The sequence below is a fragment of the Nelumbo nucifera genome, chromosome 4 (assembly GCF_055504915.1).
Source record: "Nelumbo nucifera cultivar China Antique chromosome 4, China Antique-T2T, whole genome shotgun sequence".
NCBI classification, from domain to species: domain Eukaryota; kingdom Viridiplantae; phylum Streptophyta; class Magnoliopsida; order Proteales; family Nelumbonaceae; genus Nelumbo; species Nelumbo nucifera.
Genome location: NC_142652.1, coordinates 23,210,679 through 23,236,297, shown reverse-complemented (window position 1 = coordinate 23,236,297; position 25,619 = coordinate 23,210,679). Strand labels below are relative to the sequence as shown.

The window sequence follows — 25,619 nt, the reverse complement described above, 5'->3', positions numbered from 1 at the left end:
CTTGATCCATTTGTAATGAACTCACATTGGATTGGATCATATTGGACCAAATTCAATCCAATTGACACCCTTAGGTGTGAGTCAGACACGCTATAAGGAAAAAAACCCGCATTCAACAAAAAATGCCTACTAGCCCTCCTCGACACCCTTGGCATGTTTCCGACACAGAAGGACTAAGGACCCACCTTTGAGGCTTTGGGTGTAGACTCCCAACACCAACAGAGTACTGAGTACCCTTTCTATTTAGGTAAGGGCTTTTTGCAAAAACAAAAAAACTAATAAAGTTTACAATATTGGCAGATTCGGTTATATATTCAAAAAAAAAAAATGCAAAAACAGTGAAAGAACTAAAAAAGTCAACCTTTTGTGACCAAAAAGCCCCTTATTAAAAAGCATGACCAAACTCTATTCTCTCCCACTAGATAAAAGCCAGCCCAAACTCTATCTCTGTCACTAAACGAAACTCCCCTCCTTCATCGTCTCATCATCTAAAGGTTCTTTCCCCTCTTCATTCATACAACTCTCTCTCTCTCATTATTTGATTAACGTTTGATCAAAGCTGGTTAATAGTATTTTCTCATCACTGAGACGGTCAATGGGCTGGCATTTTTGAGTTTTTGCGACAACACATTTGCATCAAATATCAGTAACCAGACAAAAGCTCTGCGTATAGAGTTGTTCAAACATGTGAGTGAGGTCCTTACAGACCGTTCCAAGCTGGTACTTGATGAAATAACTGAGAAAAAATGGAAACACTCCCTCAAATGAGAAATACCTTTTCAAACTTGCATAGAGTAAAGATTAAAAGGTTCATTTCATTGAGTTGAAAGAAGTTGATGCCGCCTGCAAATTTAATGGTGATCAAATCATTTTTATAGGCCTTTTACAAGAAGAAAATTGCTCAGAATGGATGGTTGATCCTACCCAATTAATCTAATAAACTAATCGTGATGCGTATGCTGCTCATCTCAAACAATTGCGGAAGATGGAGCTTCCTCGCTCATTGGAATGATATTGTGAAACACCATCCAACTTGTATAATGTTAGTTGGTTTCTAAATCTATAAAACACCATCCGGTCTCCACTATAGTGGACTATCTAGGGAAAGACCGGATGGTTTATTACAAAGTTGGAAATCATCCAACATTACACAGACCGGATATTGTTTTACAGAGTTGAAAACCATCCAGTATTACATAGGCCAGATGATGTTTTACAAACTTAAAAACCATCTGACATTAAACAAACCGGATGGTGTTTTACAGACTTAGAAACCATCCTGTATTACATAGGCCGGATGATGTTTAACAAACTTAAAAACCATCTAGCATTAAACAAATCAGATGGTGTTTTACAGACTTAGAAACCATTCGACACTAAAAAGACCGGATGATAGTTTGCCATTTTGAAACATAAACTAGTGGAATGGCGCATGCAATGAACGGGGTATTTGATATTGATGGTGATGTTGACTGTGCTTTTATATATTGGGTATAGATTTGTAATTTATGTTATTTTCTTCAATTTTTATGATTTTCTATTTTTTGTAAATTTTCTATGTATTTCTTTGTTTTTTATAGTTTATATTATTTTCTTTATTTTATGTGTTTTTTCAAAATTATTTTGCAATAACATATATATAATGGGAAAAATAGAAAGTTAAGGGTAAAGTTAGGAAGTAAAAATAGAGTGTTTTGACCAAACCAATTGTACCATTCTCATTTTTCAGTATGATATACAAGTTTCTATGATTTTCTACATTAATGTACTTCTTTGTTTTTTGTAATCTATATTGTTTTCTACATTTTATGTTTTTGATAATTATTTTGTAGTGATAATATATATAATGAAAAAAATAGAAAGTTGAGGGTAAAGCTGGAAAGTAAAACCAGCATGTTTTGACCAAACCAATTGCAACATTCTCATTTTTTAGTATATAGGATATGCATGGTATATAAATTTTTATGATTTTCTATATTTTTTTGTAATTTTTTTGTGTATTTCACATTCTCATTTTTTTAGCATGGTATAAAAAATTTTATGATTTTCTATTTTTTTGTAAATGCTTTTGTGTATTTCTTTATTTTTTTGTTTTGTAATTTATATTGTTTTCTTTATTTTGAGGAGAAAGGTGCATAGGATAAAGAGACACCATTTCTATTTCCTCTTTCTTATTGTAAAGTAAGGGGAGTGGATAAGATATACACTATACAAAGAGGGGTTTAAAGGAGAGAACTGGGGTTTTAGAATTTATTTCTTCGCTTCATGTGTGAATAATAATATTTGGCCTTTTGCCTTATGTCATTTTGCTCGTCAATGGTGGGGTCATTCTTTGCATATCTAACGTTTAGCGTTTGAATATAGGTTGATCTTAAATCATTTATATTCGGATTTGAATTGAACATCCGTCTAATTTTTGTAGAAGAGTCCAGATCTCCTGCCAACAAAATGTATTCCAAACCCCTACAACCCTGCCAAGTACCAAATCCCTATGGTATTACATTGGTAGGGTGTTAGATTATTGGACTAGCCTGATGATTGTTGAGAAAAAACACCCAAAAACAAATCAATATAATGAACTTAAAAGCATTTCCCGATCCAATACAATTTATTATGTTAACGGAGGTAAACAAAATAGAGGGGAAATGGGAAAAAAATACCTGAAAAAATAGGGAGAAAACCAAAAAAGGCTTCATTTTATCATCTAATTGATTGTTCGATGATGAAAATAGAGAGGTCAAAAAAAGCCATTCCCCCCTTCAATTTGAATTTGTGGGTTTTGGGCAAACCATCCAATACTTGACACATGTTGGCTCTAATCAATGAAGAGATTCGTCAGGTAGGCCTGACAGGAGTAGGCCTATCAATGATACCCAGAAATCTGAGGCCCAATTCGACATCCAATCTGATTATCTTGGATTTAGATTACGTATTTATGTAATCAGATCAGATTGCGATGTTACAATCTACATCAAATTAATAATCAGATCGAATTTAGATTTGACCCAATATGATTTGATTAAAATTTGAATATGATTATATTATAATATTTATTAATTTTAATATATAAATTCTATATAATTATATTAAAATTTATAAAAATATATTTTAAATATTATATTATATATGAATTTATATATAATAAATTTAGTATGTTATATTTATATTAATTTGTTGTATATAAAAGTTGAAAAATAAATAGTTTTTTAATTTTAGTGGTATTTTAGAGAATTTAAAGTAGAGTCCGATTAAATCTGAATCCGATATGAGTTTGTTAGGATTCAATTTCGAATATGAGTGTCTAAATCCAATTGAATTTCATATCAAAATTGAATGTAGGTTCTTAATATTCGGATTGGATGTGCATTTTGCTACATCCAATCAGAATCTGATCCAATTGCAGACTTATTGGGGAGAAGATCAAATAAGGCCTAAGGGGAGAGAGAGGAGTAGGTTCCATAGCGGTTTTATTATTATTTTATTTGTTATAAGCATGAACTATTAACTAAATAAAATTGGAAAAATAAAAAACTATTATTATTTTATTTGTTTTATCCAATTACAAGTGTTAATCGTTAATTAAATAAAATTAGAAAACTAAAAAAGGGTAAAAATGGAAAGTGAAAATCAGGCTTTTTCATGAAACGTTGTCACCATCCTCATTTTTATAAATGGTACAAACAACATTCTCATTTTTTAGTATGGTATAGAGATTTTTATGGTTTTCTGTATTTTTGTAATTTTTTGCATATTTCTTTGTTTTTGTTGTAATTTATATTGTTTTCTTCATTTTGAGGAAAAAGGTGCTTAGGATAAGAGAGATGTTATTTTTGCTTCCTCCTTCCTACTATAAAGTAAGGGGAGTGGATAAGATATACACTATGCAGAGAAGGGTTTAAAGGTGAGAATTTGGGTTTTAGGATTTATGTCTTCGCTTCACGTGTGAATGATGACATTTGGCCTTTTGCCTCCTATCGTTCTGCTCATCAATGGTGGGGCCGCTATTTGCCTATCTAATGCTTAGCATTAGGATATAGGTTAATCTTAATTCATTTATATTCAAATTCGAATTGAACATCCATTCAATCTATATAGAAGAATCTGGATCTCCTGCCAACAAAATGCATTCCAAACCCCTATGGCCCTACCAAGTACAATCCTTACGATATTACGTTGGTAGGGTGTCAGATTACCGGATTGGCCTGATGATCATTGAGAAAAAACACCTAAAATGAATCAATATAATTGATGTAACCGTTTTTGGTCACGTACCATTTTTTGTGATGTATAAATTTTTTTGGCTAAGTACCTCGTTGTTTGACCCGGTGGTGACGTGCCTTGGTGATGAGCTACTTGGTGGCGAACTCCCTGGGGGAGAACTACTTGGTGACGAACTGCTTGGTGGCGAACTACCCAGTGGCGAGCTCCCTGGTGGAGCGCTACTTGGTGACGAACTGTCGGGTGGCGAACTGCCTGGTGGTGCTCCTGGTGGTGAACTGCCTGGGGGCGAACCACCTGGTGGCGAACTGCCTAGTGGTGAACTCCCTGGTGGCGAACTGCCTGATGGCGAACTGCCCGGTGGCGAGCTGCCTGGTGGCAAACTGCCTGGTAGTGCTCCCTGGTGGCGAACTGCCTGATGGCGAACTGCCCGGTAGTGCTCCCTGGTGGCGAACTGCCTGGTGGCGAGCTACCTGGTGACGAACTGCCTGGGGGCGAACTGCCTGGTGGTGAACTGCCTGATGGCGAACTGCCTGGTAGTGCTCCCTGGTGGCGAACTGCCTGGTGGCGAACTGCCTGGTAGTGCTCCCTGGTGGCGAACTGCCTGGTGGTGCTCCCTGGTGGCGAACTGCCTGATGGCGAACTCGTCACTTGACTTGCTCCTAGGCGGTCTGCAACTAGGAGGATGGTGGAGCTCCCTGGTGCAGCGCAACCCGACTACCCTCCACGTGAGGTGATTTTCTCTCCTTTGTAGACGGCGGGAGCTGAGGGACCTGCGAGAACTGAATCAGAGGACCCGGGGGTATTTTCCCGGCGGGGACTCTCCGATGCCTAAGTTAGCATTCTGATTACAGAGGGCTTGGAGAGAAATGAGAGAGCTAGAGAGCGGGGGTTACCATCCTTTTTTCTCCCCTCTGGCTTTGGGGGTCGGAGTCCTTATATAGTGGTGCCCTCGCGGGTTAGGTGGGTGAAAAGCCTTCAAATGGTAAGACGTCAGAACCGGGGTACAGTGATGAACTCCTCGAGGTTGTCAGGCTGGCGCTTGTGCCAGGCGGCCAGGTCGACGCCTGGGCCAGGTTGTCAGGTCGGCGCCTATGTCAGTCGGCGGGTCGGTGTCCAGGCCAGGTTGCCAGGCCGGCGCCTGTGTCTGTCGGTGGGTCGGTGTCCGGACCAGGTTGCCAGGTCGGCGCCTGTGTCCGGGCCAGGTTGTCAGGTCGGCGCCTGTGTCAGTCGACGGGTCGGTGTCCGGGCCAGGTTGCCAGGTCGGCGCCTGTGTTCGGGCCAGATTGCCAGGTCGGCGCCTGTGTCCGGACCAGGTTGCCAAGTCGGCGCCTGTGGCAGGCTGATCCGGCCAGGTCGCGCCAGGTCGCGCAGGCTGCGCAGGTCGCGCCAGGCCAGCCTGACCGGTGCCCGGGGGGGACACCAACTTGGTAAGTTGTTGCCTGGGTGCTTGCCTAGTTGTCACGAGGTGCCACATGTCGCAATTTCACTGGAGGGCCAAATCTGCCCTCATCAATAATGAACCTAAAAGCAATTCTTGATCCAATACAACTTATTACGTTAAAAGAGACAATTGAAAAAAAAGGGAGAAAAAAAAAGGTTCATTTAATCATCTGATTGTTCCCTGATGAAAAGAGAGGTTGAAAAAAATTCATTCTTCCCTTCAATTCAAATTCGTGGTTTGGGCAAACCATCCAATACTTGACACATGTTGGCTCTAATCAATGAAAAGGTTCATTAAGTAGGTGCTTTAAGAGAAGATCAGATAAGGCAAGGAATAGGTTCCACTGTAGTCTTATTGTTATTTTATTTGTTTTATCCAATTACAAGTGGTAACCATTAATTAAATAAAAATGAAAAATAAAAAACATAACAAAGGGTAAAAATGAAAAGTGAAAATCAAGCTTTAAAATAAAATAAAAAAACATGATAAAGGGTAAAAATGGAAAATGAAAATTAGACTTTTTGAAAAATTCACCATCCTCACGTTTATAAATAAAAAAAATGATGAGATACAAAGATTATCCAATTACAAGTGTTAATTGTTAATTAAATAAAATTGGAAAAATAAAAAACATAATAAAGGGTAAAAATGGAACGTGAAAATCAAGATTTAAAATAAAAAACATGAGAAAGGGTAAAAATGAAAAGTAAAAAATCAGGCTTTTTGATGGAACATTGTCACCATCCTTATTTTTATAAATGGTACAGATGCAGATATATTATATTATATTGCATATATATATAATTCCATCATTTTAAGAGGGGTAGGATTGGAAATATGAAATCAAGGAAGGGTATAATTGGAAATGTAAAATTAGGGTGCTGGACGATGGACGCTCATCCATTTCTCTTTTTTATAAATGGGTAAGATTAGAGACTTAAAACATATATCCCCCTACAAGTAAACACCATCAAAATCATTTATAACCCAATAAACCCCTTTGTTCTATATGATTCTCATATGTTTACAAACTTAGAAACCATCCGGCACTAAAAAGACCGGATGATAGTTTGCGATTTTGAATCATAAATTACAGACTTAAAACATCTATCCCCCTGCAAGTAAACACCATCAAAATCATTTACAACCCAATAAACTTCTTTGTTCTGCATGATTCTCATATACTTACAGACTTAGAAACCATCCAACACTAAGAAGACCGGATGGTGTTTTACAGACTTAAAAAACATCCAGCACTAAACAGATTGGATTGTATTTTTCAGACTTAAAAACCATCCGGCACTAAACAGACCGGATAATTGTTTGCCATCTTGAAACATAAATTATATTCCAAAGTCCAAACATTTGTCCCCCAGTAGGTAGTTACACCATCAAAATCATTTAGAACCCAATAAACTCTTTGGATCTATATGGCGAAGTGGAATACAGGATTGAACTTGGAAAACTGAAGCCTTCGAAGAAAACCCTCCTTACTAGCTCTGAAGTTTATAAGAAGACAAACAACTAAACAGATAATTTCAAACTCAAAATCAAACTTGGAGAATGGGACCCCAAATCACTCAAACTCAAACTTGGATAAAAAATGGAATCCCAAATTACTTGAACTCAAACTTGGAGAAGAATGGGACCCCAAATTACTCAAACTCAAAACTTGGAGAAGAATGGAACCCCAAATCACTCGAACTCGAACTTAGATGGAGAATGAGACCCAGATCACTCGAACTCAAACTTGGAGAAAGACGAATGAAACATGAATGTCTTCTTGGATTCGGTGGATTCGATTTTTAACAAAAGGGTAATTTTGTTATTTATGTTTTCTCCCGCTCACTGAATTTGCTATTATTTTTAAAACATCACCGAAATTGTCAGTTGACCAAACTTGGTCAATTTTTTTGCAAAAGATCCTTTGGTAATTTGGTGAGCAACCAAAACCTTTCGTATGATGGCATACTTTCCGAATCACAATCAAAACGCAAATCGGCAAATGCACAAAAGCCCCATCAGTCAAGGATCTCTTCAAACTGTCAAGTAGGAAAAACGGGAGGTAGCCACAAACATAATCAATCATTTGGGAGTAGGAATTTTTACGTATTAAGCCAATCAATTTACAATTCTGCGAGATAACCCTTCTTCTAAATCCTCAAGAGAACCATATAATCTATAATTAAGCCCCAAAATCTCTATTGATAGATCAGACTATCGTACAGTCTTTCCCGAGCAGAAAGGTAGACTCACATGACATGTATGGTAACACCAGTCTCATATAAAATGCTATTTGGAAGATGACTCAGCTTCGGGACATCAGATTCTTGAACAAGAATATTCCAAGGCCCCCAATAGCCAATGTTAAAATAAGAGGAACTCCAAAAAATTCAGCATCCTCCACCCTGCTCCTCCGGATTGCTCTTCCTTGGCGGTTGTGCTCGCTCAAGTTCTCATGAAGGATATTGCTGAGGTTGTCTAACTGATGCATGATTTGGCACTGTCCTCGAGCAATAGCTAGGATCTGTTTATGAGAGTGCATTACCATAATCAGGATCAGAGTTAGAGATTGAATCAAATTATTTGATAAGATGGACTAAGAAGATATCTTATTAGCATTCAGATACGATGTCTAAAGCAATTAGATCCATAATTTTTAGTGGGAATTGGGAGTCCACAATTTCACCAGAACATTAAGACCCCGGATAGATTGGAGGCCTTATTAAGGTAAAATACTATTTAACAACCTTTAAATCTCGGGCTGACAGGCATGAGAATGCAGGCTCAAGTCTAAAAACAGCCACTTTGTGCAAGAAGATTCTGAGCTTAGGTCCTACTCCCTATACAGTCTTTACAGATTGCATTTTGAATATACAATATATTTATATTGTCAAATAACTCCAAGCAAATTTAAACATGGAACATTGGATGTCACTTGATCCTTTTCCAAATTCGAATAATGGAACATTTATTCTTTTTATCTTATGACTAATGATAATGATGCTTGTTGATTTGAATTTATGCATAATTTTTGGGATATGAGATTTCAATTTTTGTGTAGCAGGTTTTTAATTTGTTAATTTAATATCTTAAGCATGCACTATATATAATAGTGGCATACGAAGAACTTGAATCTACAATCCTTGTATTATACATGATGTAACCAACTAATCTAATAGTGGCCTATGAAGAACTTGGGATATGAGATTTAAGTCTATGTATTTTTCTTGTTTTATGAATTTTTGTGAAATGGCACCATGCTTTTCAGTATGGCAAGCACCATGGCAATAGTAGGCCCCATCTCCATAGTGGCACAATTGCCATTAACTTCATTGCTCTAAGTGCATGAATCGGTATTTGAGTTCCATGTATACCCACAAGAAGCTGAAGAAATGGGTATTTTATCTCCTCTAGAAACTTTAAAAGATAAACAAAGAAGATTTAAGATTTTTCATGGTACCTCTTCCATTAGCGGGGATTCCTTGGTCAATTGGGAAGAAGATGAGGAATTGGGTAGTATGGAACCAGTCAAGGGACTATTACTTAAACTAGACACAAAGAGTGAAGTGGGCCCAGAGCCATTGCAAGCTTCAGCTTGCAGAGACAAGTTTTGTTGGCTGGCAGAAACCTTCCTGACAGTAAACTTGGAATTCAACTCTTCAATCCGAGATGTGAACTCATCCATTCTCTCATGTAGTGTAGAAATTTGTTCAGAGAGTTGTGTAATGACACCCTAGTACAATCCAAAGAAAAGTTAATGAGCAAAGCTAACAATAAATAAATCAATTGTAGCCATTAAGTACAAGTTTCTTCAGCTATTCATGAACTTACCTGATTCACTAGTGTTGCAGGTGATTCTGGGCCTCTTCCTTCAATCCTACTGTTGACAGCAAGCCTTGTTAGCTTGGATAGATTCTTGTCCCCATGCGTCGAATATGAATGTGACATACCACTGCTCAAAATACATAATATATGTATTATGAATTTGAGTATTTCAGTCACCAAGCCTTTTGGTAGGAATTATTAAGAACTTAGAAAATAAATAAAAACAGGAGTTAGATAGAGTAAATAAAATAAGCACTCAGCTTTTATACAACCAAAGCAAATTTCTAATTAAACTGACCAAGTGTATTAAACATTTACTGGGTCACAAGCATAACAACTAAACCCACAGTTTTAGAATGAAACAATAGTGTTATTTAATTGTTGGTTCAGCACAAACAAATAACCAGCCAGGAATCCAATCAATTTTCTGTTTCAGGGATTGAAGGATATTTAACAATAGTATTGTTAATGTAGTTGGTTCAGCACAAACAAATGGTGTTCTATCGGTCACAAGCACAATAACTAAACACACAGCTTCAGAATGTAACAAAGTGTTGCCAATGAAATTGGTTAAGCATTAATAAAGACCAACCAGGAATCCAAACATTTTTCTGTTTCAGGGTTTGAAGGATATTTATTTTGTTCTTCTATCCCCTGTTTCAGTAAACTTCTTATTTCTTATCATCTAAAAATATGGAAGCATATACACATAACATGAATTCTCCAGCTCGTTGGTCACAAAGAAATAACTACGGAAGACCCTTAAAGCCCACTATAGAGGAACAAACACTCTAATTAAGGAACTACCTATCAATGGGGGGGGGGGGGGGTCACTCTAATCAAGTCCACAATAGCCAATTTACCTGTTTATTTCCTTTCTGCCTTTTGTATTCCTATTAAACGTGGGAAGGAAATTGTTCGTAAATCTAGGGAATAGGATGGATAGGGATAGGAGTACTGCTTTGTTTGGTGACTGTGGAGATTACCATGGAAAAGGGATAGATAGGTTATGGCATAAGGTCATTGTGAATATTCATGGTGCTATCTCATGCCTCTTGTGAAGCCCTAGGAAATCTATTCATGAGATTCTCCCTACTTTTATTAGTCTTATTAGGAATGATGTAGGGTGCAGTAAAAGAATTCTCTTTTGGGAGGACCTTTGGTTAGGTATTCCCTCTTAAGAACCACTTTCCCTTGCTTTACACATTGTCTTCTTATAAGAAAGAACCCTTTTCTAAACTTTGGTCTGCCTCCACTTTTAGGTTGGATTGGGATTGGGTCTTAGGATTGGGAATTCCACTCTTTGATTGACTTATTGGCTAAGTTTAGTTCCACTTGTTTGCATCCCCAAATGGATGATAGTAGGATGTGGTCACTCTCCTGCAGGGTTCTTTTCTTGTGCTTGATTCTTTAATTTCCTTGTTTAGCCTAGCGGTTTGGGGGCGGTTTCCCGGTGAAAGAGATCTGGAGTAGACCTGTCCCACCTCCCACCTAGGATAAGGCCATTGGGAAGTCTTTCTTGGAAAGATAAACACCTATGATATGCTCCAAACAAGAAGGCCCAATAAATGCCTTTCTACTCACATATGCATTCTTTGCAAAACAAGCTGCAAGAGCATTCCCCATTTACTAATCTCACATATTTTGTAAATTGTGTTTGGATGTATTACTGTTCTCCCTTTGGTTACAGATGGGATCCTCCTAAAAATGTGCCTTGCCTTTTTAGTCCCAGATTGCTAAGACAACTTAAGAAGAAAGGAAGAATCATAAAGAGGGCAGCTAGAGCAGCTATAATATGGATTATTTGGAAGGAAAGAAATGAGAGGATCTTCAAGGTTCATACAAGACCAAAGTGGATATAGTGCACAGAATGGTCTTGCAGCTTGGAGAGAGGTGGCAAACTCTTCAACAGTTAGAGACACAATCATAATGAAGTGCAAACCTCCAAACAATAGAGTGAAGCTGACTTTTGGTGGAATTTCACTAGGCAATCCTGGACCCTTGGGAATTGGGGATGTGTTTAGGGATGCATGTGGCATGGTATTAGCAATCTACTCGGATCCAATTGCTTATGGAGACTCTTTAAAGGCTGAAGTAATGGAATTACAAGTGCTAAGCATAGCTAAATAACTTGGTTTTCAACAAATGGAGGTGGAAGGGGACTCAAGAGTATGTCTTTTCTTGCATGAGCAGCAACAGCTCAGGTCCTTGGGTCTATAGGCAAACTCTAAGGGAGATTGGAATCTAGCTAAAAATCTGGGAGAAACTTTTAGATGGTTCAAGAGATCTGTAAATGGGCTGGCTGATTCATTGGCGAAGCAAGGGTTCATAGGGAACAAATGTTTTGGGAAGACTGTAATTTGGATTATTGTAATCCATAGGGTGGTTGGGAATGATTTCCCTGCACTGCACTGTAATGTTAATTTAATTGAACCAATGAAAATTCTGTTACTAATAAAAAAAAAGGTCCCTAAAAGCCAAAATAAGCTTATTCGGCCAACCACTTGTATCAAGTCATGATCCAAGCATGATTGATAGGGTCCATAAGTAGTAATACACTACCTTTTCAGGTGCTTCTTTCTCATAGCAACCCTATCTGCTGAGGCTCGAGAAAGTGCCTCTTTGGGGCTTGAAACCAGATCCTCATCTATGCTAAGCTTTGTTTTCAAATCATCTGGTAGTGCCTGTTAAACAGATCAGATCAGTAACTAATCAAAGCATGAAAAGACATAACCAGTTCGAAAGATAATTTGAGAGATGATGCCATACCATAACTTCATTAACAAGCTTTTCCAACTGAATCTGTTCTATGTAAGTGCGAGGAACATATGAACCTTCCAAGCCTAGCTGCTCTGCTATATGTCTAATAAACAATCGCTCTCTTCCTTGCACCTTTTTACCAGAACCAGGAAAAGTTTTTAATCCGTAGTTCATTATAACTTACATATCCTAGCATGGAGAACTTTAAATGAAAATGATGAATAACTGAAAAAAGTAATCAATCATTAATTAACTAGAATATTAAAACATCAACTCTCTTAAAGGGTAACATAAGGTCTCTGCTAGGTTTAACCATAAAGAGCAACTGCAGTTGTGTACACATGATAGCATAAAAGATAGGTCCACTGAGGAAACCTGCATCAGAAGGCATAATTGCATAATCAATTGGCCTTTTTCTCTTCAACAGGTAGCCATATCTAACTAACCCTCCAACCAAAGTGTAAAAGTTAAAGCCATCCAACTATTCTAATATCATTTCTCAACAAAGGAGATTTTTTATGCACGCCACTGCTACATGAACACCAGCATGGTTTTCAGTTCTCTCCAATTCACAAGACAGAATCAGATTTCTCCTTTTTTTTTTGCAACAAAATTCTCTTAAAATACATTTTTCTACCCAGTGAAGTAATCAATGAGTCACTCACCTGAAGAATTCTTCTTGTTCCTACTACCAATATAATGCTACTATGCTCCCATTATCACAAACCAATATCTCATTTCATTATATATTAATCTAAAAATCTTCCCATTTTAGACCTAGTAACCCAAGTTTCATAGTTACATTGAAAAGTAGCCAACAAACTAGAAGCAATGTTCCAGACTTCCAGTAACTGCAAGCAGTTTGATAATCCTTGATATAGTAGATAGGACTTAGTATACTTGGTCAAAGATAGACTGTAAATTTCTCATATTAAGCATTAATCAAAACTATATGACCTCTCCAACCAAAGGCATCAATCAAGTGCCTGCAGAAATAGCACATTGCTTTTCCCTAGACACACAATGGCACAAGCATTCCAATCAAAGAGGCAAACTGTAAGTGAATATGAAGGAACAGAAAACAGCATTTCATATGTGCATCAAATTCAAAACATGAATGGTTTGAAGTCCTTGGGTTCCAATTTCCAAACTGCATCAATGTAGATGAATGGTATCTAAATGATGGTGTAATACCTGCACATAGTGACGATTTAGCTGTTCTAACCAATCAATTTTCACACAGACCCTATCATCAGAGAAGACATGGCTGCTTCGCTTCAGGATGGCTGCTATCGTGTACCCCAAGGCCATCAGACCACCAAGAAGCCGCACACTGACTTCAAAAGTTATCCTTGGCGATATAATAAATGGACTATCTGTGACCCATTCCTGAGATCAACAATAATGAACCAAAGAGATGAGCCTTTGCTCATCAAATTCACTGGTGAAAAAGAATTCCAAAATACGGAAATTTGAAAATGACAAGAAAAAGTGATACTCGAGCTTAAAAAAGCATACCAACATATCTAAACTTGGTTTAAAGTGGTCACACAACTCATTCCTAAATTACTACCATGCTATCTACAAGAAAAGTGAATATACTACTGACCCAACTAAGAATCTATATTTCTATACAGCTTTGACCATATGCATGCCCATAACCACTGCAAATATTTCAATCTTGCTTTGTTGTTTAAATATCGACCCTATTGTACAAGGAGATTCCACAGATAATTATCCCAAATCATATGTCATCTTGACAAAAATGGTTTCATTACCTAATTTAATAATTAAGATTTATTGGAAATATTATGATGAATTTCAAATTTGAGAGAACAGTTGAAAGATACAAACTGGAGATTTTGCAGAAAGGGGAGAGAGAGAGAGAGCAGTAGACATAATAAAGGTCATGTACAAAGTATACTCCATTATAAACGGTTGCTGTGAAGGAGAAATGATTGTTGGTAGGACACAATCCAAATTTTCCTTTCACATACTTCCAATTGATATATCAAATGAATTTGTCTAAGGATATATACCCATGGATAAGCATGAACTACTATTTTTTTGGGGATAAGCATGAACTGCTATTGAAATATGAATTGTTTAATGAAAAACATCTACATTACATGCACGCAGTATGCATTTTGTCCTACAAAAATTATTTGCACATGATCCTTATTTTAAGTTTTCTAAATTATTTGAATACTTTTTGTAAATACTGTAAAATTCTTGATTACCATATTATGATTAACTTAAAATTTTACATGTAATTCCTATATTACTTGTAGATGTGATATCATATTGACTTACATGAGGCCAAAATGTCTAACAACTGGTACCTGAATGTGCAAGAATGACTACTAGATGTGGTAAGGGTGTATGGCTCTCATTCCCATCATTCCTTCCCTGAGTGCCTTCAAAGTTGATAAGTTTAATTGTAAAAATAAAAACCATCTATATGACAAGTGTTTGTAAGGATAAACGAAGTTCCTGTTATTGTAGGTGGTCAAGGCTGGGGGATGGGGAGTGTTGATGTTGAAGGGCAGGCGTGTCTGTGGTGATCAGATTGTAGCTGGTTCTGGGGTATTATACTGTTATGAAAACCTAGAAACACAGATTCAAATGACACACGAAAATGAAGTCAAAAAACAGAGATAAAGAGAAGCAAGAAAATGGAGCAGACACAGATTTACATGGTTCGGCTTATAACCTACGTCCACAGGCAAAGGCAGAGCATAGATTACAGAGTTGTGCAACACCTCTCTCACAAAAACTCTAAACCCCAATAAACTCAACTTCTACACAAAGCCAAAGATTCATAAAAGAGAACCCCCCCCCCCAAACAACATAACATAACGTATTCAGGTCGGACCCATAAGCTGAATATGGATTAGAAGCAGCCCAAGCCCTACTCTTCCACCACTAGGTATGTAAATGGATCGAACCACTTATAGCAGGCTACATGGTTGGGATGCTGGAATTTCTAGAAGGGCATCTAGGGCTTCACCTTAGAAAACAATCCAGAAGCGTCTTCCACATTTCCTCAATCATGTCAAGTTTGATCTTAATTCAGGTAACAAAATTCAATTTTGGGAAGACTTGAGGGTGGGTGAAGCTCCCTCAAAGGATTCACTTCCTTCCTGTTTGCCCTCTCTTCTTTTAAATGCAAACCAATATCTGAGTTTTTATTCCCCTCTTCTGTTTCTGGTTTTGGGTGGATTCTGGACTTTTGTAGAAATGTGAGGGACTCTGAATTGGGCTTGTTTCAAATCACCTACATATTCTTGATGGGGTTTTCCCTGACACTAGTAAACAGGACTTTTCATCCTTCTGGAGCATCCCAAGCCCTACTCTTCCACCAGTAGGGTGTTTGTCTGAACCACTTCCGGGTTACGTGGTTCGGCTTATAGCCTGCAATTCTTTTTTTTTTTCATTGTGGGGATTATTGGAGTGGAATATGGTCTAGTGATGGGTGGGGTGTTATCAGTTTTCAGTTGTGGGAATGAGTGTTTTTTATTGCCTGGAACGCTGGATTTTAGAATCTAGCCGTGCCTTAAGACTTCCCCCTTTTTTTGAAAGGTAAAATATAAACTATACTAAATAGGAAGAGGATCCCTCAAAAAAAAAACTATTACACATACAAAAAGAGAACTGACACGATTAATTGGAGCAGATTGTATATACTCCCATGTAAACCCTTATTTACATTAAAAGTTAAAAACCCATTCAATCAAAATATATATATATATATATATATATATATATTGTCCCACATAATCTGCTCCCATTGATTGGTAAGTGCTAAATGGTTATGTTTGAGGCCTAAAAACTTCCTACGCAGGTTCCTTGTATATCTGAGACAATTAGATCATCTTTCTTTTAGTTTTTCCCTGCTCTTCTTCCTATTGTGTATATTTCTTGTATACATTTCATTCTCTGTTAATAAAATTATTATATGTATTGTCCAAAGGTGTGGTAATTATTGGAGTGGCATGTTTATGCATATGTAATGTGTGGCCCAAAGATATATGTATGTATATCTATCATCAAACTTGACTTGCCAACAATGTTTTTTTTATGTAATCTATGACAATATTCAATTAAATACATTTCACCCACCAACTCCTGGAACTATTTACTAAGTTCTACCCAAACTAGTACCTTACAGAAAGTGATGTTTCTCGTCATCTATTTGAAGCTAGATTTTAAATGTACTAGCAGAAAAGGCCTGTAAGAACCAAAAAAAAGGAAAGGAAAATACCACTACAAGCCAGGATCATAGGTCATCAAGTGCACTGATTGTCTCCTTAGCTTCTGTCAGTAAGGATGGCAAACAGCATGTGCAAAATGACAACCTATATAAAATTATAAACTAGTTCAAAAGTTCCTTTCCTGATTGGTTGGGGCCTGTGGAAGGAGAGAAGCAGGAGGACCTCTGATAGCTTCCCTCATTCTCTTCCTAGGATATATGCTCTGATATTACCTCTTTTCTTGCAGTGGCAAAATGACTCTTTTCGGGGGTGGGGGGGCATGGAGGGTGGAAATTGTACTCCTGTGATTCCTGTCCTCCTGTGTAGTTCTCAGGGGTCCAGCCCCTCCTTTGTACTTGTACACCCTTTTGTGTACCTCTCCTTTCTTTAATAAAATTAGTTAACTTTTTTCAAAAAAAAAAAAAGGGTGGAAATTGAAAAGTATTTGGTAGGGAAATTTCTTCCATTGCTCTTTTGTACTTTGTTTATATTACATATAATGTACTTCCATTAGTTATAAAAAATATATATATATAATTATATGCAAGCAGATGAGGACACCATTTGTGAACCAAAAAAAAAAAATCTCAATAAAAGAAGCTAAATTGCCTCCAAAGCAAACCTCAAACATAAGATTGTACTTTCCATCCCTGTTCCTCATCCTCAGATATGATTGGCATGCTTCTGGATCTTCACCTGGTGGTAGAAGATATATATCATATGTCTCCTCCATAGTTTCTTTATGGTCTTCAGAAATAACAGACTTAATTTGATCAAATGTCACAGCCCTGGGTGACTACAATAATAGAAAGCACTCAGTCCTAGATGATGAAAATTATAGAATATCACTGAAATCAGTTAAGCCACATCTTACTGGTAACAAACATTTAATTTTGAAGAAATAAAATAGAATCCAACCTTTAAAATGTAAGTGGGGTTCTGGAATCCTGTGAATGGGTTGAACTTGTTGATAATTTTTATATGAGCTGTTTGGAGATCTGGCTCAATAAAAGCCTTGTACATTGGATACACCTGTTCAGAACAATGGATCTATTAATGTAAAAGCTTCGAATACCTAATTTCTGGTCATGACAGCCAAAACTTTCTAAAGAAAAATATCTAACATGGGATAAGTGAAAGAACCGTTTCAGAGATCTGCTGGATAATTTCTTCTGGTTCTTGTCCAGCACGTTGTATGTCTCGTAAAACCCGTTTTACAAGGTCAAAGTGAACTCCACCTGTAACAGATACACGAAGGTCCAAAAAAGGCCGCAATCTTTCACTCAAAGCATAAATTCCTTCAATGATCACAATATGGGAGCTTGGGACTTCAATTGTCCTGTTGGGAATATGAGCAAAATTGTGGATTAAGAATTAAGTGTTGAATTAAGGAGCTCCGATAATCTTTCTTTTTTAGGGGGCATGGGGCGAGCATATCTCAGGAAATTCATCAACAAAGCATAATGCAAAAAAAGCAAACAATTAACTACTAACAGATGTACTTTTCCTTGAAAAGTAAAATAATTACAATGATGTGTGCATTGATGCATGCATGTCAGTATTACAATGAAAGAAAAAGAGAATCCTTAGGGCGAAAGTTTTAATCGAAGAATCGGAATGATCTAGCTCGTTAGCAGATACATGACCTTTTTACTGGTTGGTGGACTGGTACTAATTCAATATAAATAGCTTTAGTTCTACTTATTTGACTAAAAAATGTTTCCCCAAAATAGTTCAGCACATAAAACATCCAGGTGGCATAAATAATCTCTTGTAAACAGAGATAGAAAAAACATATGTAAATTTATAGTCATTTAAACACACACACACAAATAATATGCATTACACAGAAAACCTAACCAAGTAGAGCTTCTTTCTAAGCAACTTCACTGCAAATCAGGGCCTCTCATTCCCAAATGGCCAAAACCCTCCATATTTAAAAGCTTTTATTCTATGAGTAGATAAGTAAGCTTTCCAACCTGTATCCTGTACGGCTGCTAGACTTGAAATCATAAATTGGCACCTGAACAGGCTTCCCTTCTTTCAAACCATAGATATTATCAAGTAATGTGTCATAGTCAGTCAAGCGTGGGTCTGTTTCAAAGTTCAAACAATATAACCATTAGATGTCTATTATGTCCCACTAATATATTTTCTGTCATTAGCCTACTTTAAGAAATGTTGCATTTCTTTCCAATAAAACAAGAAAATCCAACAAAAAAGACAGACCATTTCATCTTCTGGATTTGAAATAAGATAAAGTTTCATAATATCACACAAACATGCTCCCTCCCCAGAACAATCTAGAAGACATTTCTCAGATGGTGGTTTATGAGATATTCATGAAATCACATAACAGTCTCATGGCTATATAACCAAATTTGGCAAACTAAAATAGTCAACAAAGCCATTATCTTCATGAGAACAATGTGAACAGGAAAAAATAAATAAATAGAAGTGGACAGAGTATTTGTCCAATTTCTAAGTAAACAGGTTTCCATCATCATTTGCTGCCCTACCTAAGCAGGATTTTCTGCACAAGTGTACCTCTAAGCTATTCTATCTAGGGTCATATCTTATTGTAATGGATAACGAATTTAGGAGTTTGTCATCATCACCAAAAACATAGTTCTTCTGGGTTACAAAAATCCTTTTTTGTCATTCGATCTATTCAGAGCCAATTTAAACATGAATTTTTTTGAACCTTTGCTCGAGTCTCACTGGCCATGGTAACTCCATAAGGGCGCTTGCAAGGATTGGGATTGGAAAAAAATGCCTGACTATAGAGACACCTTGGTGCAAGGAGATTCCAGGGTAGCAGTCAGCTAGTTTTAAGAACAATAACAATGTCTAATGGCATTACAGGCACACCATGAGAGAGATAAGATAAAAAGCAATAGAACTTGGACCAACATTCACATGGGTCATTAAATCAGACCATAATCCTGCATATACACTAGCAAGACAAAGAACTTGATAGAAAATTGTTGTTTTGAGGAGTTTTTCCTCTGGAAGTCTATATAAAAGTGATTTTTTTATTGTGGGTTAGGTAGTTGATGTTAGCCTAAATAAAATGAGGGTTACTTGGCACACTTGTACTATGATTCATTCTTTCTAAGAGATCAATAAAGTTCTCTGTTACCAATCAAGGAAAAAAAACTTTTCTCGTCCAATTCTCAGACCAGAAAGAGAGACCTCAAATAGACAAGATAACCTAAGAAGGTAGAAAAACATCTTGACAAACAACAAACAGAAAACCAAACAACCACTAAAAGTTCCAATACAAAGGACAAGCTCTAGAAAAGCTAACCACACAGCACAATCATGTCAGAAGATGCTCTACCCATGTACTGAAGAAACAACTGGCTTCTTCAGGACCACATTAATTGATCATTTCTTCATACGGCACACTGAATGGTTACATTACTTATATAATACCTATATAATTTTAATCAACCTAATATGTAGCAAGACTATGTAGTCATATCACCAACCAATATGCACACACACTCTCATCAAGAAATCCCTATTGCCTTAGCATCACAAAATGTTCATTCTATTGGCTAAAAAATTTTATTAACATGTAGCAAGTGGCATCCACAGAGATTGAGGATGTCACCCGTACAAATAGAGTAAGATAGGACAAATGTAAGGATCCATCCAGAGTCTTATGTTAAAAGGATAATTCTATGAAACAATTGTAAGGCCAACAATGATGTATGGAGCAAAGTATTGGGCAGTCAAGAAACAACATGTCAAAAAAATGTGTGGCAGAAATGCAAGTGCTAAGTTGGATAAGTGGAAGAACCAGAAAGAATAATGCCAGAAATGAAGTCATTTGTAGGAACCTACAAGTAGCTCCAACAGGTGAGAAAATGTGAGAAAGTAGACTAAGATGGTTTAGTCACAAGCATAGGAGACCATCTACAACACCCATAAGAAGAAGTGATCTGTTGCAAGTTGAAGGAGCTAGAAAGGGCTAGGGATAGACCAAAAAGGATACAATTTGTAGTAAGAAATGATTCAATAACTTATAATTTAACAATGGATATGGCACTAAACAGAATGGAATGGCAAACGGAATTCATGTAGCCAACCCCATGTAGTTGGGATCAATACAAGGTATTGAAGATTTAGTAACAATTAGAAATAAACTTCTGTATCATCATCCATGGATCTTTTATTCATACTTGTTCAATTGGAAATGTTGATCCAACTCCAACTCTGGAATGGCAAACGGAATTCATGTAGCCAACACCCCATGTAGTTGGGATCAATACAAGGTATTGAAGATTTAGTAACAATTAGAAATAAACTTCTGTATCATCATCCATGGATCTTTTATTCATACTTGTTCAATTGGAAATGTTGATCCAACTCCAACTCAAAAAAGAATTATGCTTCCTGATAACCCAAATTTTCATTTTATAATTGACCACTGGATATGCAAATCACAAGAATTTATGTTCTTCCCCAAATTGTAATTGAGGGGTAAAGGATTTAGTCCTTTAAAAGAAATATAGTTTTTTGTTAGAATATGAATCAAGCTGAAAGATTTCTTAACTTTTAAGTTGACCTCTTGCTTGTATTTGTATTCTTAAGTTGAAACAATTCCTAGGAAGCTTTAGGCTTGGATTTTCGGTCCTTAGGCTGGGAATGGGCCCAAGAATTCAGGCTTTTTTTCTTATTTTTGGCCGGGCCCGGGCCTAGCCCTTACGTAGCCCGAACCCAACCCAAACCCAGTCCAACTATACACATTCATACATACATATGTATATATGTAAATTTTTGCATACATATTTACATATATACATACATGTTTTACCAAAAAAAAATACATATATGTATACATAATTGCATAAATGCATACATACATGTATAATTTTAGAGCTGGTCCATTGACCAACCAGAGCCCAGCCCGGGCCCAAGCCCAACCCAAGTACATCAAATTACAATGCAGGATGGGCTCAGGTTGGGAAAATCAGGCCCAACCTCGGGCTTAGGACTTAAGCCCAAATTTCGGGGTTGAGACTGGGTTGACCATAAACCCGACCCAACCCGCCTGACTTGCACCCCTAGGAAACTTAACATGGTTAAAATGGATATCAACATAGAATCTACTTTTACCTTTTTCTTTTTTGATAAACAATGCCTAGTCTATATTTTCTTAAGAAAGAGAATTTATCCAAAGAAGTCTAAACACTTGTTAAAACCTTTAAAAAAAGGAAACAATATATAAATGTCCATAAGAAAGTTTCTGTTTTAAAAAATAGTAAATAGCAGTATAAAATACCGATTCTATTTAAAGGGTTTTATAAAGGAGTCCAATACCAAAATGAATGGAAAGAAAATTTTACCATCAAAGTTTCCATCAACAATACGACTTGAATCATTGTAGTTGTCCATCGATATGACAGCAATGCTGGGCATAAAATTGAGTACCTTCTCAGTGAACACAGTCTTCCCAGCCCCAGAGGGGCCCGCTACACCCACCAATATTATCCCATCATTTTTTTGGGCCAACAATTGGCATGCTCGGATTACGATAAAGAAACCCTTCTCAAATGATAGTGAATCCTGTATTGGGACAATCTCATAACGGTCACAGTCCTTTCTCTTTACCAATTGGACTTGATCTCTTAAAAGGCCTGGTCTTCTCTGAGGTGATTCAGCACCAGAAACATCTAGAGCCATCTGAAAACTGATATATAGCTGGTTCCCTGTAATGATTAAAAAAAATGTAAAATACTTTAGACAAAATGGGTTTAACAAAATAAGAATCAAAAGTAATTAAATTGGAGATCCATAGCATATAGACTTAAATAAACCTAACAAATAAAGAATTTACAATTAAAAAAAAAGGAAGAAAACCCTGATACAAGCTTTGAAAAAGATATTGGATAAAATTAATTAAGCAAATTATAAATCAGAAAACTGCAACTTAAAGGTTAAATGTTGCAATGAAGCGAAAAAAAAAAAAAACAATTAAGCTAAAGGCTTGACGTCATCTATCAAGCCTACTAAACTTTTTAGGGAATACAGTAGATTTCCACATATCTTCTTCATATGCATGCTTCACTTAGAAGTCAATATGTTAGACAGGCTCATATGTCTCTCATGTCATTTGTCGTCCCTCTGATGTCCTTCACCTTATTCCCTCCTTAAAACATCCGAAGTTGGTCAAGCAAAATAAGTGGTGCAGCTATTCGAATTTGTTAGGTTTACACAGCATAAAAGGCCGTTACAGATTATTGGTCCCAGTTATCTGGGTCTTCAGATGGGTAGACTGGATACAGTCCTAACCTTTGGCATTTCTTTTGCAGAAAGTGGCCGCTCTCACACTCGAATCCACATTCTCACAGCCATTGGTACCAGGGGAACTAAGAAAATATGCCAGTTCTGAATTCTGATATGGTTAAATCGGTGGATCACAAACCATGACACCACTATTGAATTAGATATAATATCATATCCATGATTGATAGGGTTAGTGGTCTCTTGATTCTAACATGATGAAAGAGAAGTGGCAATTCGCTAATATTTGATTAGCAGAAATCACTAGCATCCATACAGCACTTTCTTTTTCAACCTCCTTATAGTGTGCATGTCTCCTTTTATAACGGTGACTCAATATCTCTTATTGCAGTACTCACCCATCATCCATCAAGTACATAGACAGGTTAGCATTGCTTGGGATAACTCCTTCAGAGATCTTCTCATTTTACCATTCCAAAAGAAGTCATATGTATACTTGTCTATTACTGGAAACCGAATTTGTAGACCAGTACATATAACATATAATAAACGAAACTGTAAAGATGTTGTAGGCCTACTCCTCCTCTGCAACAAAATGAAGACAATTCCTCTTACTTTGATCCAATTATATTGCTTTTGTCAAGCCAAGATTTGAGAAAATATATAGATATAGATATGTGTGATCACTAAACAGGAAGAACACAATCTTAAACAGGTAATCATACAACTCCCATGCTGAATATCCAACATTTACGAGGTTCAACCGTCAAAGCATACAAAAATTAAATAATATGTGAAAAATCGAAGACAAGAGAAGCATAAGGATGGGGAAAAGATAAAATCTTCACCAACTGAACTTTTGCAAGTCTCCAAACATGTAGGATCAGAACCACCAATGTCTCACAATCACACTCGTTGTGGTTGCTCATTTGCATATAAAAGGAGTGGAACCAATTTAATAACAAAAATGCTTTCAAGAAAATATAAATAACTCCCATCATCAAACTAATAGAACATGTTGCTTGTCGACCAAAAAAAAGGCAGAAAAATAAATAAATACAAGCACCTCACAAAAACAACAAAGTATCACTTACCCAGAGAGTAAAGTGACAGAAACAACAAACCCAGAAAAAATAAAAATAAATAATTGAATATGATGCGGTGATACTCACCAAGTTCGAATACGCGGATCAAAGAACTCACCCAGAGCTCGGATGGGTTGTCTTCTTTCTCTAGATAGAGTATAAATTGATAGAGGACAGACTGATTTTTGAGCAATTCTTCGGGCAATTTGGATTCTTGGGACTCTGTTTAGTGTCTTACAATAACAGGAACTCTGTCAGTGTGTTACAACTTACAAGAACGGTCGAGAGTCTCGAGACAAGAAAACCGCTATAAAGAAGCTAAGAGAGACTTCTGTGAATCAAATGAAATGGGGTTGTAAGGAGCGGGGGTAGGGCAGTCGGGCTGAGATATATGATGCACGAAAGAGAGTGTGATGACTGTCACTGTGAGTTTGTAACTTGAGCTTACATTACATATCCAAATTATTTATAGGTCAGAATTTTTAATAGACCATGACTTTTTTTATAAGTTTGGTAGATCATAACTTGGTTTAATAGACCGTAACGTGAACATTATATGTATCTTAACATGATTTTGTCTCCGGCTCATCTCATCCGGATTGGCAGTAATGCACATGGGTGAGAGATGGGTGAGGCGAGAGTTACGTAGTCAAATGAATTCATCATAAATCGCCCATGTGAATTTTGTAACTTTGTGCCTATAATGATTTGATCTTATATACCATGTATATTTTGAGTCATGGCCCTGTAACCACGTTAATCATATGGTTCTTAATCTTCTAGGTTCATGTATATATCTTCTTAAATTGATTAAATAAATAATCCAAATGGGAAAATCATCATGGTGAAGGAAGATATGATTGACTTGTTAGGCAGCATAAGGTTGGTTAAAACACTACTCAATCCATTGTTTGTTTGGTTTAAAGTCAAATCATTTCATTTTGAGCATGACTAACTACTATCGCTTTTTTTTGGGGGGGGGGCAAAATACAAAAAATCTCCCTTAAAATTTCTGACAATCATAAAAACATTTTCTATAGGTTTATTTTAACAAAAATCTCCCTTGAATTAACCAAGGGAGATTTATTTATTGTTCATTTATGCTATCAATAGAAATGTGGTTTTGTTGGAAACTTTTGGTCAAAGTTAATCTTACCTTTTCCTAATTTTATTCTATAAACTTTTCATTTATCTCTAGAAAAAATAATAAATAGAGTTGTTCATGTAGTAGCTTAAAGCCTTAAAACTTAAATCTTAAATCTGGCTGTTTTCAGGAGGTGTAGTTCCTTTCTCCTCTCCTTTGGTTCTTGATCTATCATCTCATTACTGTTCATATTGTATCCTTTAGTATATAATTTTTTTACCTATCAAAAAAAAAAATTTGTTCATTTATGCTAAAACATTCATGTAACTAATTCTTTAACAATTTTATACAGGCAGCGGATCGAAGACAAACACCACCACATGCTGAACAGCCTCTCGGTTTTAATTGGTCTGGGACTCTGGATATGCAGTAATTTAGCTCCATTAATTACTTGATTCAGCTATCTTATTTCAAACCTCTCATGGTTGCTTGTTAAACATGTTACTTTGCTTTTTTTTAATTATAAAGTGTTTTTACTTCCTATGCAATGAATCGTGTATTTAATCCAATTATTAAAAAAAAAAAAAAAGGTTGTTAATCATGTCATTTAATTGACCATGAATGTTTTGAATGCAAGATATGACGGAAGAATCATATAATTACTACTTTTTTAGGGAGAATATATATTTTCA

At 36.5% G+C, this 25,619-nt stretch overlaps 1 protein-coding gene across 4 annotated transcripts; it reads right to left on the bottom strand.

Moving 5' to 3' along the window:
• Nucleotides 1-7,730: 7,730 nt before the first annotated feature.
• On the bottom strand, nucleotides 7,731-24,313 carry LOC104597814 (inorganic pyrophosphatase TTM2). 4 transcript variants are annotated; one of them, XM_088903644.1, is made up of 13 exons: nucleotides 23,931-24,312; nucleotides 23,157-23,343; nucleotides 21,861-22,223; nucleotides 18,483-18,597; nucleotides 17,647-17,842; nucleotides 17,422-17,535; nucleotides 17,126-17,299; nucleotides 13,445-13,639; nucleotides 12,260-12,382; nucleotides 12,053-12,174; nucleotides 9,497-9,617; nucleotides 9,126-9,398; nucleotides 7,731-8,189 (listed from the first exon to the last, which is right to left on the bottom strand). In XM_088903644.1, exons 2-13 carry the CDS (start codon nucleotides 23,161-23,163, stop codon nucleotides 7,971-7,973), a joined length of 2,022 nt encoding a protein of 673 aa, XP_088759770.1. In that variant the 5' UTR covers nucleotides 23,164-23,343; nucleotides 23,931-24,312; the 3' UTR covers nucleotides 7,731-7,970. The 4 variants fall into 4 exon arrangements, with proteins under 4 accessions (XP_088759770.1, XP_088759771.1, XP_010257841.1 ...); XM_088903645.1 differs by lacking the exon at nucleotides 17,126-17,299 and having other exon boundaries at nucleotides 23,931-24,313; XM_010259539.3 differs by lacking the exon at nucleotides 23,157-23,343.
• Nucleotides 24,314-25,619: the final 1,306 nt, after the last annotated feature.